This window comes from Rhinoraja longicauda, chromosome 12 (genome assembly GCF_053455715.1).
Source record: "Rhinoraja longicauda isolate Sanriku21f chromosome 12, sRhiLon1.1, whole genome shotgun sequence".
Classification (NCBI taxonomy): Eukaryota; Metazoa; Chordata; class Chondrichthyes; order Rajiformes; family Arhynchobatidae; genus Rhinoraja; species Rhinoraja longicauda.
This window is the reverse complement of record NC_135964.1, coordinates 35,607,771-35,623,942: the sequence shown is the minus strand read 5'-3', so window position 1 is coordinate 35,623,942 and position 16,172 is coordinate 35,607,771. Positions and strand designations below refer to the sequence as shown.

At 41.9% G+C, this 16,172-nt stretch overlaps 2 protein-coding genes across 8 annotated transcripts in view; both read left to right on the top strand.

The window, feature by feature from the left end:
• LOC144598906 (uncharacterized) overlaps positions 1–4,689 on the top strand; it is a 39,997-nt gene extending 35,308 nt beyond the window's left edge. For 4 of the 6 annotated variants that reach the window (XM_078409477.1, XM_078409475.1, XM_078409476.1 and 1 more), the window contains one exon: positions 2,064–4,689. In XM_078409477.1, the coding sequence (XP_078265603.1) occupies positions 2,064–2,215 (152 nt within the window). In that variant the 3' untranslated portion in view covers positions 2,216–4,689. The remainder of the gene's footprint in view (positions 1–2,063) is intronic. The other 2 variants (XR_013547929.1, XR_013547928.1) reach the window with 2 other exon arrangements.
• Positions 4,690–6,442: 1,753 nt separating this feature from the next.
• Positions 6,443–16,172, top strand: part of LOC144598559 (uncharacterized) — a 98,706-nt gene continuing 88,976 nt past the window's right edge. For both annotated transcript variants that reach the window (XM_078408739.1, XM_078408738.1), the window contains exon 1: positions 6,443–6,707. In XM_078408739.1, coding sequence (XP_078264865.1) covers positions 6,551–6,707 — 157 coding nt within the window. In that variant the 5' untranslated portion in view covers positions 6,443–6,550. The remainder of the gene's footprint in view (positions 6,708–16,172) is intronic.

Below are 16,172 nucleotides of genomic sequence, written 5' to 3'. Positions count from 1 at the left end.
TATTTTTTGTTAAATACTTTGGTATCGTATGAATTCATGCAATCTAGTTAATGACTTTTTGATCTGTGAAAACTTGATTTTTCCAAATTACCTTTACTGATAATTTTATTTTAGAGAAAAGTTTGTTGGTCTGTCCTCATAACAGCAGCTTCTTCTCCATTATATTTTTACATATTTCTTCCATACATGGCTTTGATATCTTGTCTAAAATAGGATACTGCCACAGGTTTTGATTTCAAGTTATGAGTGGAAATAAGATTTCTCCTTTCCTGATGTCACTGAGCCATAGGCAAATGTTTGTGTTCAGCAACTATTGTCATCAGCTGTCTGAGTAACCATTAGGATATAAGAATTCTTAACAAATTTTTGACAACATTTATTTAATAGATTTGACTTGTGTTAAAATTTGATTTGGCTTGATTTGATTCAGTTCCAAAAAGCTCTACTCACTCTTGACTCGCGGCTGACTGTGTAGCTGGATACAGTTCAAACTCACCTTCAAGTTGGCCAATGACACCACTATTATTGGATGAATTATAAATGAGAATGAGTCAGAGTATAGGAGGGAGATCAATCGACTGACTAAATGTGAGGTGCCAGAACAACAAACTTGCTCTCAACATCATTGAGACCAAAGAACTGATTGTGAACTTTGAAAGAGGATCCACAAACCTGTCTTCATTGACATTGGTGGTGGAGAGAATCAAAAGCTTCAAATTCCTAGATGTGCATATTTCTGAAGATCTGTCCTGGAGCCAGCACATTGATACAATCATAAAGAAAGCCCATTAATGTCTCAACTTCCTTAGAAGATTGAGGAGATTTTGTATGTCAACGAATACTCTCTTGAACTTCTACAGGTGTACAGTAGAGAGCATATGACCGGTTGCATCACAGCCTGGTTCGGTAACTCAAATGCCCATGAACAAAGAAGATTGCAAAAAGTGGTGAACACTGCGCAGTCCATCATGGCTACTGACCTCCCCACCATCGAAGGGATCTACAAGAGTCACTGCCTCAAAAAGGCATCATCAGTGACCCACACCACCCTCCATGCTCTCATTTCACTCCTGCCATCGGGAGGCAGGTATAGGAGCCTGAAAACTAACATCCAGGTTCAGAAGCAACTTATTCACTATAACCATCAGGCTATTAAACACTACAACTGCCAAATAGGATCCAAACAATACAGACTTGGGGATGTTATTTTTGACCTTTTACTACTATTGTCTTTTTTTTAATATATACTGAACTTTTTTGTTTATAATGGATTTTACAGAGTAATATGTTTACATAGCTGTTGTACTGCTGCAAGCAAGAATTTCATTGTTCTATTTTGGGACATATAGTAAAAGACTCTCTCTTGAATAAATGGAATAATGTTCAACTACCTGCACTTCCAATTACTTAGTCTGGACTTGTGCCTTTGATGAGCTGAAAGACCATCATTGGGAGCCATTTGTAGCTATTACAGTTGGCAATTTTCCAATTTGAGCAAGGAGGGGAGGGGAGTTGAAGATGTTTTCTAACTGAGGATTGAGTAAGAATTTCAGTGTTCCCTTGTCGTACACATGACCATTAAGTTCTCCTGACTTGTTCAATACTAGATGTATCAAGCAGCTTTATACGATACAATAGAACTTTATTTGTCCCATGAAGGAAATTGATCTGCCAACAGTCATAAAAAACATAAAATATGTGAAACGTGAAATTAAAGTGACGAGTGGAAAGGCTTGGGGATGTGCAAAGATTGAGGTGGGGGGAGGGATAGCGGAGTCAGTCGCAGTCTCAGTCTACCCACGACAGAAGGGGGAGGAATTGTAAAGTTTGAGAGCCACAGAGAAGAAGGATCTCCTGTGGTGTTCTGTCCTCTCATCAAATGTCATCATATATATTGTTCCAAAATATGAGTTGAATACAACCAGGACCAGTCAGGCTAAGTATTTTCTCCCATTCAGCCTAAACATTAAGGGAACTGAATCGTGATTGGATATCGCATGCAATAACTATTGTTGTGGCAAATGTATCTCAGTGTTTATAACATATTTCTGTTGTGTTGACAGAATTTCTTGAAGAAGTCTATCCAGTGTTTGACTTGCGTGAGAATGGACGTGACTGGAAAGCATGTGTGGCTGCTATAAATAGTTCCATACGCAGCATAAGGCATGACCTCAGGAAGTCCCTGCCGGGTTATTACAAGAAACAGCTTCCTTAGTATTTTGGTTTGTGTTATAAGAAACTGTCAGAGAAACAGAATGACAAAATCAGTACTTCTCGCAGCACTGATCCCCAAGAAAAATTCAGTGGAGACACAAACATCCTCTGATTATCTGAAGTGTGGCAGATACTGAGAATGAAAAATGAAGTATAAGTTTGGGGGGATAACAATTATTTGAAAGAATAAAATCCTTGAAAGCATACCTAATTATTTCTGTTATTTTTTTAAAAGCCTCTGAGTTTAGCTGAGAGCTCCCCCAATATGTAAAGTTGTGCTTTAATGCTATAATTTTATTTTTATGTGATTTTATGTGATTGTCAAAGGTTGCATTCATGCAATAGTCAAAAGGATGAATTGCAAAATAGCAAAAAATGGGAGGGGGGGAGAAATTATAGCAGAGCAGGTAGTAAAAGCACTCGCACAAACTGAACAATAAAATGGAATGAAATGTTTGAGGTAACCGTGCTGTGAATTATTGCTGAAATTTACTTGCAGGGAGAGACTATTTCTAAAGTTATTTTCTAAAGTTATTACTTTGTGATGCTGGTATGAAGATTTGTGCTTTTAGTTGTATGTTTTTCTTTTTTAAGTTCATGATGCACCTCAACAAAAATGTTCTTTCTTCCCTCACCATAGAATATTCCATTATTGTAAAGATGATCTTAACTGCTCACGCAACACAACTAATTTTGATAATGTGGTCTATTTTGTATGCCTTGACAAAATAATGTGCAATCAAAAAACAATGCAAAAGATGTGAATTAGAGAGGGAGAGGAAGGTCTTGCAGTTGTTTAATATTTGAAGTTTTCAACTGACTTCATCCTGAATTAATAAGAGAACGTATTTTGTGAAAACCCTGTGTAAAATGAGTTTGGGACAGTCTGAACCCAATTGTTTACAAGTATTATATTTTCCATGGTGTTGATACTAAATTCTTCATGTCACTTAGAGGCCATTGAGAATGCTGTTTAGAGAAACAAAAAATGCTCACTTCTGCAATGGAGAACAATAATGAAGTTTAAACCATGACCCTTTGCATCTTTTGAGAGGAAGTAAATCTTCCCTTCAAGCTCATCAGTCCCGAATATTGAGGTATTTCATATCATATCATATCATATCATATATATACAGCCGGAAACAGGCCTTTTCGGCCCACCAAGTCCGTGCCGCCCAGCGATCCCCGCACATTAACACTATCCTACACCCACTAGGGACAATTTTTACATTTACCCAGCCAATTAACCTACATACCTGTACGTATTTGGAGTGTGGGAGGAAACCGAAGATCTCGGAGAAAACCCACGCAGGTCACGGGGAGAACGTACAAACTCCTTACAGTGCAGCACCCGTAGTCAGGATCGAACCTGAGTCTCCGGCGCTGCATTCGCTGTAAAGCAGCAACTCTACCGCTGCGCTACCGTACCGTATTTGATAAAGACACTGGATTTTTAAAGTATTCAACAGTGCAAATTGTACAAATGAAAGTTGGGCGTCGGAGCCACTAATTCTTTGCCTTTTTTCAGAAACATGATGTTTAAATTGTAAAACAAAAAACAGAAGTGTCACTTAATATAATTTTGTTAAATGTTATTCATGCTGCCATTTTTTATATGTGATTAACTTAAGGCAACAAATTGTATTCTTGTAGAGCTCTAATACATTTTTCTGTATCCAATCTTATATTCAGTTTTCTTTCTAAAGTTTAGAAGATCCCTGCATGTTTAAATTCTGTGAATCCATTAAGCACACTTACTTGTCCAAGCAAACTCTCATATTGATTTCCAGTCTATGCAGTCAAGCTCTGGTTATCATTAATCACACGGCTTTGATTTATTGAGTTGTTGGTTTAGCTCAGTGCAGCATTCTGATTACAATAAGGGGCAGGTATTATCAAAAGGTACCCACGGCTCTGCCCCCCACCTTCCCTTCTGACATGTCACCCATTCCTTCTCTCCAGAGATGCTGCCTGACCTGCTGAGTTACTCCAGCATTTTGTAATACCACATTTTCCAATGCTCAATTCGCAGGATCTTGTAATGGTAGTTATGGCTCTGCACACAATGGACATTTTGACGCTGTAATTTTTCACATGGAGAATAATGACTGCAACCCAGATTTGTTGTTATGAATTAGGAAGAGTTAACAGTGGTCATTTCAAGAGGTCAGTGGTATTTTGCAGGAAGCAACACAAAATATATTTTGGTCATTTTTGTTACAATAAACTATTTGTTTATCTTAACACCATAGCTAACTTGCAAATTTTTGCGTATTTAGATTGTCATCTGCAAGAGAAGATTGACCTTTTTGTATAATCTCTTGATTAGTCAAGAATGGAGTCAACAATTCTGAGGTGCAATTATATATTTCTTAGCTCCAGTATCTGGATAATGAGGTTTGAAATGTTGCTGCTGTACTCTGGTGATGAATGTACCCACCAGACACAGGAGATGGTGAACCAGGAATGGAGAATCTGCAAATCTGATGTTGAATTATTAAAGTTTGACTTTTTTGAAATGTGAAAGATGTCTCATGTGTTCCTGTCCACAGATGAAGACAAATCTAAGTTACTGTTGACACTTTTTTGTTGGAAGACTTAACTGCAGATAGATGAAAAGGAGCTAGTGAAAATGCCTATATTTTCCAAAGAAATTCACTAAGATGTCTCATAAGGTTGCTTCACCTAGTGGGAATTTGTGGGTTGGATGGCTGGGACGTGACATTTATTGCAAGGATCCTCTATATCATGGGAAAGGTTCAGGACAAAGATGGATCACTTTGCCACAGGGTGCCCACAACTATATTAATCTGCAAACACAGTTTGCATTTCTACAACACCTGCAGCATTGAAAACAAAGTACCGGGTATAACCCAATAAATGAATTTGAATAAAGATCTCAAAATTTGACCATCTATAACTGTCAAAAGGGAGAACTTGAAGAAAGGTTTTGAGGGGCAGAGGTTTATGGCAGTAATTCAGTACATGGGGGTAATTAAAGCCTTTAGGTTAAACGGTGGAGTGAAAAAGCAGATACAAGGAACTGCTTTGCAAAACAAAAAAGACAAAGTGTAACTGGGCCAGGCAGCATCTGTGGAGACTTGGATAGGTGATGTTTCAGGTTGGGTGGGATGCTTACTCATACTGATTGTGGGGTGGGGAGAAAGAAAGTTGGAAGAGAAGAGGAGCAGGACAAAGCCTGGCATTTAATAGTGGAGGCACAGTGATGCAGCGGTAGAGCGGTTTCCATATAGTACCAGACACACGGGTTCGATCCTGCCAGCAGTCTGTGGTTTGCACGTTCTCCCTGTGACCACATGGCTTTCCTCCATGTGGTCCTGTTTCCTTCCACATCCTAAAAACATGTGGATTTCAAAGGTCTTTTATTGTCCCATGCACCAATCAAGGTACAGTGATATTTGTACCACCAATGGATTTGTAGGTTAATTAGCCTCTGTAAATTGCCCCCTAGTGTGTGGTGAGATAACTATGGGAATGGGTCAGTGTGGACTCGGTGGGCTGAAGGGCATGTTTCCATGCCATATCTCTAAACTAAACTAAAAAGTAGGTTGATACAGGCAAGGGAGGTTTTCGATAGGAATGGTGGACAAAAGCCAAAGATGAAAATGCAGAAGGTGTGAGACAAAAGTATTGAAGAGTTGTGAAGCTAGAAGGAATGTAGGTGAAAGGGGAGCAGGATGTAAAGCTATAATTAAATGGTGCAAACATTCTCATTCTTGACTTCTGACTGGAATGTTATTGATGGTCATATAAAAAGCATCATCCCGAGGACTCCTACGGTATGGAAAATATATAATACAACAGCAGATATTGTGAATCTAAAATAAAATCAGAAAATCCCCCAAAAATCCAACGTTAGGCAGTATCTATAAAGAGTGAAATGCTAGACGTGTTTGATTTTGTAACCCTATTGATTTTGTAGTATATGGAATTTTGGTAACCAACAATTATTACTTAAAGTCTGTCGCCCGTCTCAGCGATGCAATGTTTAATACTTAAAAATTCTTATCGCAATCAATACACCTGCAATTATTCCTGATCTTATTCCGAATGCTGCATGGAAAGTGTAATTTCGTCCGTTGCCATGGAAACGCATGAGCAAAATATTTATTTTTTAGAAGCAGTTTTTTTTCCCCTTCTGGCAAGAAGGGTTTTTTTTTGTTGCACTTTTTGCATGAACTTTAGGGTTGGATAAAATGGAGCAAGTGAGTTGTTCAGTCGCCGCAGGGTAGCGGCCGATCTGGCTGATTGCTCCTTCCGCATGGGGTTTGCAGAGCGTAGAGTCTCCTCGCGAGAAAGCCCATGATGCTGATGGATGCACCGATCATCTTCATCATCGGGCGTCCGTGGGCGAGCCAGAGAACAGCGCCATCAGCCAAAGAGGGAGACGCTCGGCCGCCTTCGCCCGCTCCCCGCTCTTGCTCGCGGACCACGCATGGAGGGTGAGCGGATCGCCTCGACGCAGCCCGACGGTAAGTGGCCACTCTTAACGTTGGCCGCGTTTTAAAAATAAACACCCGGCCTCGCCTCCTCTCGCAGTCAACGAGATCAGACCGTCGAAAATGGTGATGCTTTGGGCTATTTGTCACCAAACCGTCTGGCTCCATCTCCCCTCCCCCCCCCCCTGCCGGAACCCAAAGCAAACGCTTTTTCCTTTTCTTTAAAAACAAATACAATATTTAATCGTTTTGTTTTCAAAGGAAATTATTGAAATGTAATCTGACGGAAACAAAAAGTCAAACGCGAATTGTGCCGGATCGTGGAATACATGTCCCGTCTTTTTTAATCTCTCTCTCTCCCCCTATTGGGGGAAAGCTGTGCGGCTTTTCATTAACGGACGTGCATTTAGAAGAAACTTAATTGAGATGGCCCCCACGAAATACATCGCAAGTGATCCTCTTTGTGGCGGCTCGGCGCCGTCGCGATGGCCGGCTGAAGCTCCTCTCCCAGCAATTCCCGACTCCCGCCCAGCAGATTCCCCACCGCTGCTTCTCGAGCGGTCATGTTTTAAATGTTTGTACTTGTAGTCACGGCTAGCGTCTGCCAAACAAAAGTTTTGGTTACTAAGTTATTAATGACAATTTTAGCAGAGGTGAACATTTGCCTGAAACGATGTTGATGAAACGTTTTATTTTGATTTCCAAACCGTGATGCTGGGTTGGGTTTCCTGGGATATGTGGAGTTTATTTTTTTTAAATGTACGCGATCGGTTGAAAGCGATGAGACCATTTTGGAAACCTGTAAACGAGGCCATAAATGTGATACCTGTCGTGTTTAGTTGCTGAAACTGCATTCATTTTAAAAGAGTGAAATAAATTATTATTTTCTATTTATCTCTCTCCCCCTCCAGTCGGCAGATATATATTGCTTTTTGACCAAAAATCACCCAATATTGAATTTGTGTGTTTGGGCAAATGACAAACACGAACAAAAAATTATTGCAACTTTGCAAAGTATGGTAGTTTTTAATCCTCGTTTGACTATAGGAACATATTGTGACAAACATGGAGAGAAATGAAAAATGCGATGCCAGTCTGAATGTTTATAGGAAGAAATGACTGCTCAGCTATTCACTGGAGAATCATCATTGTTTACTGTCCTTCTCTGTCGGAAATGTCCAATGTTTTAGGATTTCCATCGAAAATAAAAGTTGTTCCTAATTTGTCTTTAGTGTAAACAGGTGGTGTTATGGCCTCCTTTGCAGATTGCAGCTTAACTGAACAAGTGCAGAGGATTCCAGATTGACACCCATTAAAACACAAAATGTATACAGTGGAATTTAGAAGGATGAGGGGGGATCTTATTGAAACATATAAGATAATTAGGGGATTGGACGCAGTAGAGGCAGGAAACATGTTCCCAATGTTGGGGGAGTCCAGAACAAGGGGCCACAGTTTAAGAATAAGGGGTAGGCCATTTAGAACGGAGATGAGGAAGAACTTTTTCAGTCAGAGAGTGGTGAAGGTGTGGAATTCTCTGCCTCAGAAGGCAGTGGAGGCCAGTTCGTTGGATGCTTTCAAGAGAGAGCTGGATAGAGCTCTTAAGGATAGCGGAGTGAGGGGGTATGGGGAGAAGGCAGGAACGGGGTACTGATTGAGAGTGATCAGCCATGATCGCATTGAATGGCGGTGCTGGCTCGAAGGGCTGAATGGCCTACTCCTGCACCTATTGTCTATTGCTGGAAGAACTCAGCTGGTCAGGCAAGATCTTTGGAGGGAATAGATATCCATTCCCTCCACAGATGCTGCCTGACCTGCTGAGCTAGTCAGCAGTTTGTGTTTTGCTCGAGATTCCAGCATTTTGATACAACCAGGATCCAGAAATTGGAGGTGCACAGGACTTGAGAGCAGGATTCTCAAAAGGTTAATTTGCAAGTTGAATTGGTACTAAGGAAGAAAAATTTAATGTTAGCATTTATTTTAAGCGGGCTAGAATATAAAAACAGGGATGTAATGCTGAGGCTTTATCAGGCACTGGTCTGATTGCATTGGGAATATTGCGAACAGTTTTAGTCCCCAAATCTGACGGAGGGATGTGCTGGATTTGGAGAGCGTCCAGAGGAGGTTTATGAAAAACATATAATGGCACTGGGCCTGTTCTCGCTGGAGTTTAGAAGAATTGAGGGTGTCCTCATTGAAACTTACCGAATAATGAAAGGCTGAATAGCGTGGATGTGGAGAGGATGTTTCCACTAGTGGGAGAATCTGTGATCAGAAGGCACAGCCTCAAAATATAAGGACGTACCTTAAGAAAGGAGATGAGGGGGAAATTATTTTAGTCAGTGGGTGGTGAATCTGTGGAATTCATTGCCACAGACGACTGTGGAGGCCAAGTCATTGGATATTTTTAAGGCGGAAATTTGCAGATTCTAGATTGTTAAAGGTTACGGGGAGAAGGCCAGAGAATTGGGTTGAGAGGGCGAGGTAGATCAGCCATGATTGAATGACGGAGTCGACTCGATGGGCAGGATGACCTAATTCTGCTTCTGTGACATGAGCTTATCTCTAGTTCCTTGTATTGCCATCTATTCAGTTGCCTTTCTTATAACTACCGAGGCTACTTCTCTCCTGTTTTCCCCTCGTGTCGTGACCAGGAGTCCACCTTCTACTCCTTTGATTCTCTTTTTACTAAAATGTTGACCACTCAGCTTCTCAGCCTGGTCTCCATATAATCTAATATCGTTAATGATTCTTCCTGCTTGGGTCCATTACCTCGCCATTAAATTTGCCATTATTATCACCACCTCAAGTTTCTGAACCAAGTTCCAGTCCCATCTCTCTGTCACCATGATCGCCTATCTCCGCCATTGTAACAAAAATCTTCTCTGCCTGGCCTTGTCTTGGATGCTGCTAAAATTCGCTGTCAACCATTTACTTTCTCTAGTATAGCTTAATGCTCTTCTAACAGGTCATAAAATTGAGCTAATGTTAAACTTAACCATCTATCATAATTTGTAACAAGTACAGTATGTTCAGTGCAGCTGTATTTCAGCTATGAAATGCTGAGCTTTAATCAAATCAATAAACTAACAAAATGTTGGTGAGTTTTACTAAAATGTTGCAATAAGAATTTAATTGTTCTGTTCCAGAACAATTTAACAATACAGGTGCTCCTCAACTTACGATGGGGTTACTTTCCAAGAAACCCACCGCAAACTGAAAATATCCTGTCGAAATGCATTTAATACACCTGATCACGTGGCCGGAAGCGAGCTGCGGCCCGCTACGAGTCGCTGCCATTTGCACCATCGCAAAGTCGAAATAGCATAAGTCGAAGCGTCGTAAGTCGGGGAGCATCTGTAATACACTCTTGACCTAATATTATGACATAGTTTATTTTCGAAATACAGCATAGAAACAGGCCCTTCAGCCCACTGAGTCCCATGTCGACCATTGATCAACCGTTCACACTAGTTCTATGTTATTCCACTTTCTCATTCATTTTGTACACATAAGCCCACTGAGTCCACGCCGACCATTGATCACTCGTTCACAGTAGTTCTGCTATCCCACTTTCTCATCCGTCTTGTACACATTTTTGGGCAATTTTACAGAGGGCAATGAACCTACAAACTCTTGATGTCTTTTAGGATGTGGGAAGAACCTCACGTGGTCACGGAGAATGTGCAAACATCACATAGATAGCACCTGAGGTCAGGGTCAAACCCGTGTCTGGTGTGAGGCAGCAACTCTACCTGCCGTGCTACTATGCTGCCTATATTAGTATTCTTTGCAGGATTTGTATGCTGTAGATAAGGGGGCTCCAAACTTTTCAGCATGAGGGCCACATTATATATTTGGCATATTTTTGCGGGCCATAAGAAAAAATAAAGAAATGTCAGTTTTATAAATTTAATGAGGTTTATATGGCAAGAAATAAATAATATTCAATTTTTAAAAAGAGCTTTAAATATTGGAATACCGTAGGTACACAATTATTTACAAAACAGAAAAAATTACAGTGACCACCAGTGGGCATGCAGACAGTATAGAAATATATGATGTAATGGCGGAGTGACCATATGATTGTCACCGTCGCAGTGACTCACGGGTGGGCACTCCGCTAAGAAATCATTAAAATTTAAAATTATTATTAAGTCGGCAGCTGCATACAAGCCCTCAACTTGATAGCCTACCTGGCATGTAGGTTTCGAAACAGCCGCCGAGATCGGCCCTGAAGACCGGAGAACCGAGGAAGAGGGAGCCGCTGGCGACGATGGACATGATAAGGGCCAGTAGGAGAGGGGTAATGCCTCCTGCGCCTGCAAGGTCAGCTGCAGAAGGCTCTTCCCCCAGGACACACAGGCGGTCGGTCAGGCAAGGAGAGGGACGTCGATCGACGGGCCGAGCCAGTCGAGGGAGACGGAGCAGGCTCTGCAGCAGCCTGGGGCTCGCCTGGATCGGGAGCCGCTCCAGTACATCCAGCGCCCTGACCCGACTTTGGACTTTTATAAACGACACCAAAATATTGTGCTGACTTGTGCACGTGTGATCTGCGCTAAAATAATTCCACTGTGCAGTGCACACATGACAATAAACCACCATTCATATAGGCCGCTAAAAAAAAGTTCCCACGCTACCACAGAGCCTGCAGCACGGAACGTGCTTGCTGTGGGCCGAATAAAATCTCCTGGCGGGCCGGATGTCGCCCGCAGGCCACAGTTTGGAGACCGCTGCTGTAGATAATGGATTAAATAACATTAAATAACAATGGACAGACTACTTTACTGAAGCTTCTTTGAGTACAGGTCGGGCAAAGCAGCAGCGAGAACGATCGTTGGCTGGACTTGGTGAGACAGGTAGTGCAGGTATAAAAAGGGTGCAAACGGCACTTTAGCAGTCTTTGAGTGCAGGTCGGGCAAAGCAGCAGCGAGAACAACCGTTGGCTGGACTTGGTGAGTTACAGGTAGAGCAAGCTATAAAAAGGGTGCAAACGGCACTTTAGCAGTCTTTGAGTGCAGGCCGGGCAAAGCACATACCTTTAAGCTCATCAGAGGAAGGAAGGTTAGGAGTGAGTGTGGGGATTGGCTTAACAATTAGATTGGAAGATTGGTAAATTGGACAATTAGTCAATTTAGCATCTGATATAAGCAAGGCTTGCCCAAGGAGTGTGGCCCTGTCGAGGGAAGTGCCCTGTGAGTAAAGTGCGAGTCTTTGGCTGCGAGTCTTTGGCTGCGGGAGGACGCCACACCAAGCGCTGGAGAGAGAGAGACGAAAGAAGGAAATGTCAAGCAAGTTGATTCAATGTGATGCTTGCAGGATGTGGGAGGTCAAGGACACTGCTGGTGCCTCTGGCTGCCGCAAGTGTGAGAAGTGTATCCAGATACAGCTCCTGAAGGACCGTGTTGGGGAACTGGAGAAGCAACTGGATGACCTCAGGTTCGTCCGAGAAACGGAGTCGTTCCTCGACAAGTCCTACAGTGAGATTGTTACACTGAAGCTACTGGAAGAGAGAAGGTGGGTGACAGTGAGAAAAGGAATGAAACATGGAATGGTAAGGTCCCCGGGTGTTGTGCCTCTTGAGAACAGGTTCACCCTACTATTAATGTGAGATACAGCTTAGTACAGTATAATTTTTTGCAGCAACTATATTTAACCCCGGAAAAATTAAATAAATTTAAACCAAACTCATCTGAAAGGTGTTTTAGATGCAACCAAGACGTGGGCACTTTTATACACTCTACATGGGCATGTCAGAAGGTAATTCCTTTTTGGCAAGACCTAAAAAAGTTTTTAGATCAAATGATGAATAAGATCATACCAATGGATTCAAGGTTGTTTTTGCTAGGAGACACAAAAGGAATAATACCAAAGCTAAGATTGGATAAACATCAGGAAAGATTTCTCAAAATATCATTAGCAATAACAAAAAAATGTGTTGCGGTCACATGGAAAGAACAAAATGAAATAAGATTTGAAAGATGGCATGCAGAAATGCGGAGTTGTATCCCATTAGAAAAAGCAACGTATAATCTGAGAAATGGATATGACTTCTTTTTGAAGGTGTGGAACCCATTCATGGCAAAGCTAGGATTAAGAATAGGAAGTAGTTAAATTCAGGATTGCTTTGATACCTAACAAGAATTTAAAAAGAAATTACTCGGAAGTGACTCCCTCGGGACTCCAGGTTTTTCTTCTTCTTTTTCTTTCTTTCTTCTGCTTTTTCTTTTTCCTTCTTTTGAACTGGGGGGTGGGGGGGAGGGGAGAAAATACAGAACAATACGTGTATAATCGAAGTTATAGGTCAGTGACTATTGTTTACTAAGGAATGTAAAATGTATAACGTATGGGTTCTGTTAAAACTTAAATAAAATATTTTAAAAAAAGAGAACAGGTTCACCCACTTGGAAGCTGTCGGGGAATAAGACGTTGCCACATTGAGCGGCAGACTGGCTTGCGAAGCAAAAAGTGCTGTTGAGCCAAAACCAAAGAGGCCAACGTCAGGCAACGCCGTGGTAGTAGGAGACTCCATTGTGAGAGGTAGGGACAGGGGTTTCTGCGGCAACAGACGGGATTCGAGGATGGTGTGCTGCCTCCCTGGTGCCAGGATCCAGGATGTCATGGACAGAGTGCAGGAAATCCTCAAGGGTGAAGGTCCTGTCCTGTCCTGTTCCCCCCCCATCCGGACCAAACTCAGATCCTGGGGGAACAGGGCTTTCTCCATCGCTGCTCCCACCCTCTGGAACTCACTACCCCAAACCGTCAGAGACTCCTCCTCACTCACCACATTCAAAACATCACTGAAGTCTCACCTGTTCAGTACTGCCTTCAACCACTGACCGTCACCTCACCTTCTGTCTCCTTTTTCTGCTCGTTTACTTATTTATCTATTTATTTTCTTCTCTATGTTCTAGTAATCCCTGTAAAGCGTCTGAGTGTTTGAAAAGCGCTATATAAATGTAATGCATTATTATTATTATTATTATAAGGTGAACAGCCGGAAGTGGTAGTGCATGTTGGCACAAACGATGTCGGAAAGAAGGGGATGAATATTCTGCAGCGTGACTTTAGAGAGCTTGGAAAAATGCTGAAAAGCAGGACCTCCAGGATGGTTATCTCCGGTTTGCTTCCAGTTCCTCATGCTGGCGAGAGCAGGAACAGGGAGATACAGGACCTGAATGTATGGCTGAGGAAATGGTGCAAGGAGCAGGGATCTAGATTCTTCGATCACTGGGATCTGTTTTGGGGTAAGGGGCAATTGTACAAAAGGGACGGATTGCACCTTAACAGGTGGGGGACCAGCATTCTGGCGGGCAGGTTTGCCACTGCTACACGGGTGGTTTTGAACTAAATAAGTGGGGGGGGCTGTCAAATGTGATAGTCAAGGATGGAGTTAAAAGGAAAGAGAGTAAAGGGATAGTTAATGACCCCAGAATTAACAGGAAAGAAAACTCACAAAGGGATAGGAGAGTATGGCCAAGTGTAATAGGGATCGATGTGAAGGGTGAGATGAGTAAGGATTTAAAAGTCTTGTATATAACCATATAACAATTACAGCACGGAAACAGGACCGTTCGGCCCTACCAGTCCACGCCGACCACTTTCTCTGACCTAGTCTCATCTACCTGCTCTCAGACCATAACCCTCCAATCCCCTCCCATCCATATACCTATCCAATTTACTTTTAAATAATAAAATCGAGCCTGCCTCCACCACTTCCACCAGAAGCTCATTCCACACAGCCACCACCCTCTGAGTAAAGAAGTTACCCTTCATGTTACCCCTAAACTTTTGTCCCTTAATTCTGAAGTTATGTCCCCTTGTTGGAATCTTCCCCACTCTCAAAGGGAAAAGCCTACCCACGTCAACTCTCCGTCCCTCTTAAAATTGTAAAAATCTCTATCAAGTCCCCCCTCAACCTTCTACGCTCCAAAGAATAAAGACCCAACCTATTCAACCTCTCTCTGTAGCTTAAGTGCTGAAACCCAGGCAACATTCTAGTAAATCTCCTCTGTACCCTCTCCATTTTGTCGACATCCTTTTATAATTTGGCGACCAGAACTGCACACCATACTCCAGATTCGGCCTCACCAATGCCCTGTACAATTTCAACATTACATCCCAACTTCTATACTCGATGCTCTGATTTATAAAGGCAAGCATATCAAACGCTTTCTTCACCACCCTATCCACATGAGATTCCACCTTCAGGGAACAATGCACAGTTATTCCCAGATCCCTCTGTTCCACTGCATTCCTCAATTCCCTACCATTTAACCTGTACGTCCTATTTTGATTTGTCCTACCAAAATGCAGCACCTCACACTTGTCAGCATTAAACTCCTTCTGCCATCTTTCAGCCCACCCTTCCAAAAGGCCCAAGTCTCTCTGTAGATTTTGAAAATCTACTTCATTATTAACTACACCACATATCTTAGTATCATCTGCATACTTACTAATCCAATTTGCCACACCATCATCCAGATCATTAATGTAAATGACAAACAACAGTGGACCCAACACAGATCCCTGGGGTACTCCAACCTGACATACAGTTGTCAACCATTACCCTCTGGTATCTCCCATTCAGCCATTGTTGAATCCATCTTGCAACCTCACTATTAATACCCAACGATTTAACCTTCTTAATCAACCTTCCATGTGGAACCTTGTCAAATGCCTTACTGAAGTCCATATGGACAACATCCACAGCCTTGCCCTTATCAATTTCCCTGGTAACCTCTTCAAAAAATTCAAGAAGATTAGTCAAACATGACCTTCCAGGCACAAATCCATGTTGACTGTTTCTAATCAGGCCTTGTTTATCCATGTGATTATATATATTGTCCCTAAGTATCTTTTCCATTAATTTTCCCACCACAGACGTCAAACTAACAGGTCTATAATTGCTAGGTTTACTTTTAGAACCTTTTTTAAACAAAGGCACAACATGCACAATGCGCCAATCTTCCGGCACCATCCCCATTTCTAATGACGTTTGAAATATTTCCGTCATAGCCCCTGCTATTTCTGCACTAACTTCCCTCAATGTCCTAGGGAATATCCTATCAGGACCTGGAGACTTATCCACTTTTATATTTTTCAAAAGTGTCCGTACCTCCTCTTCTTTGATCCTCATAATTTCCATCACTACTCTACTTGTTTCGCTTACCTCACATAATTCAATATCCTTCTCCTCGGTGAATACCGAAGAAAAGAAATTGTTTAATATCTCCCCCATTTCTTCCGGCTCAGCACATAGCTGTCCACTCTGACTCTCTAATGGACCAATTTATTCCCTCGCTATCCTTTTGCTATTGACATATCTGTAGAACCCCTTGGGGTTTACTTTTACATTACTTGCCAAAGCAACCTCATATCTTTTTTTCGCTTTTCTAATTTCCTTCTTAAGATTCCTTTTACATTCTTTATATTCCTCAAGAACCTCATTTACTCCCTGCCGCTTATATTTATTGTATATGTCCCTCTTTTTCCGAA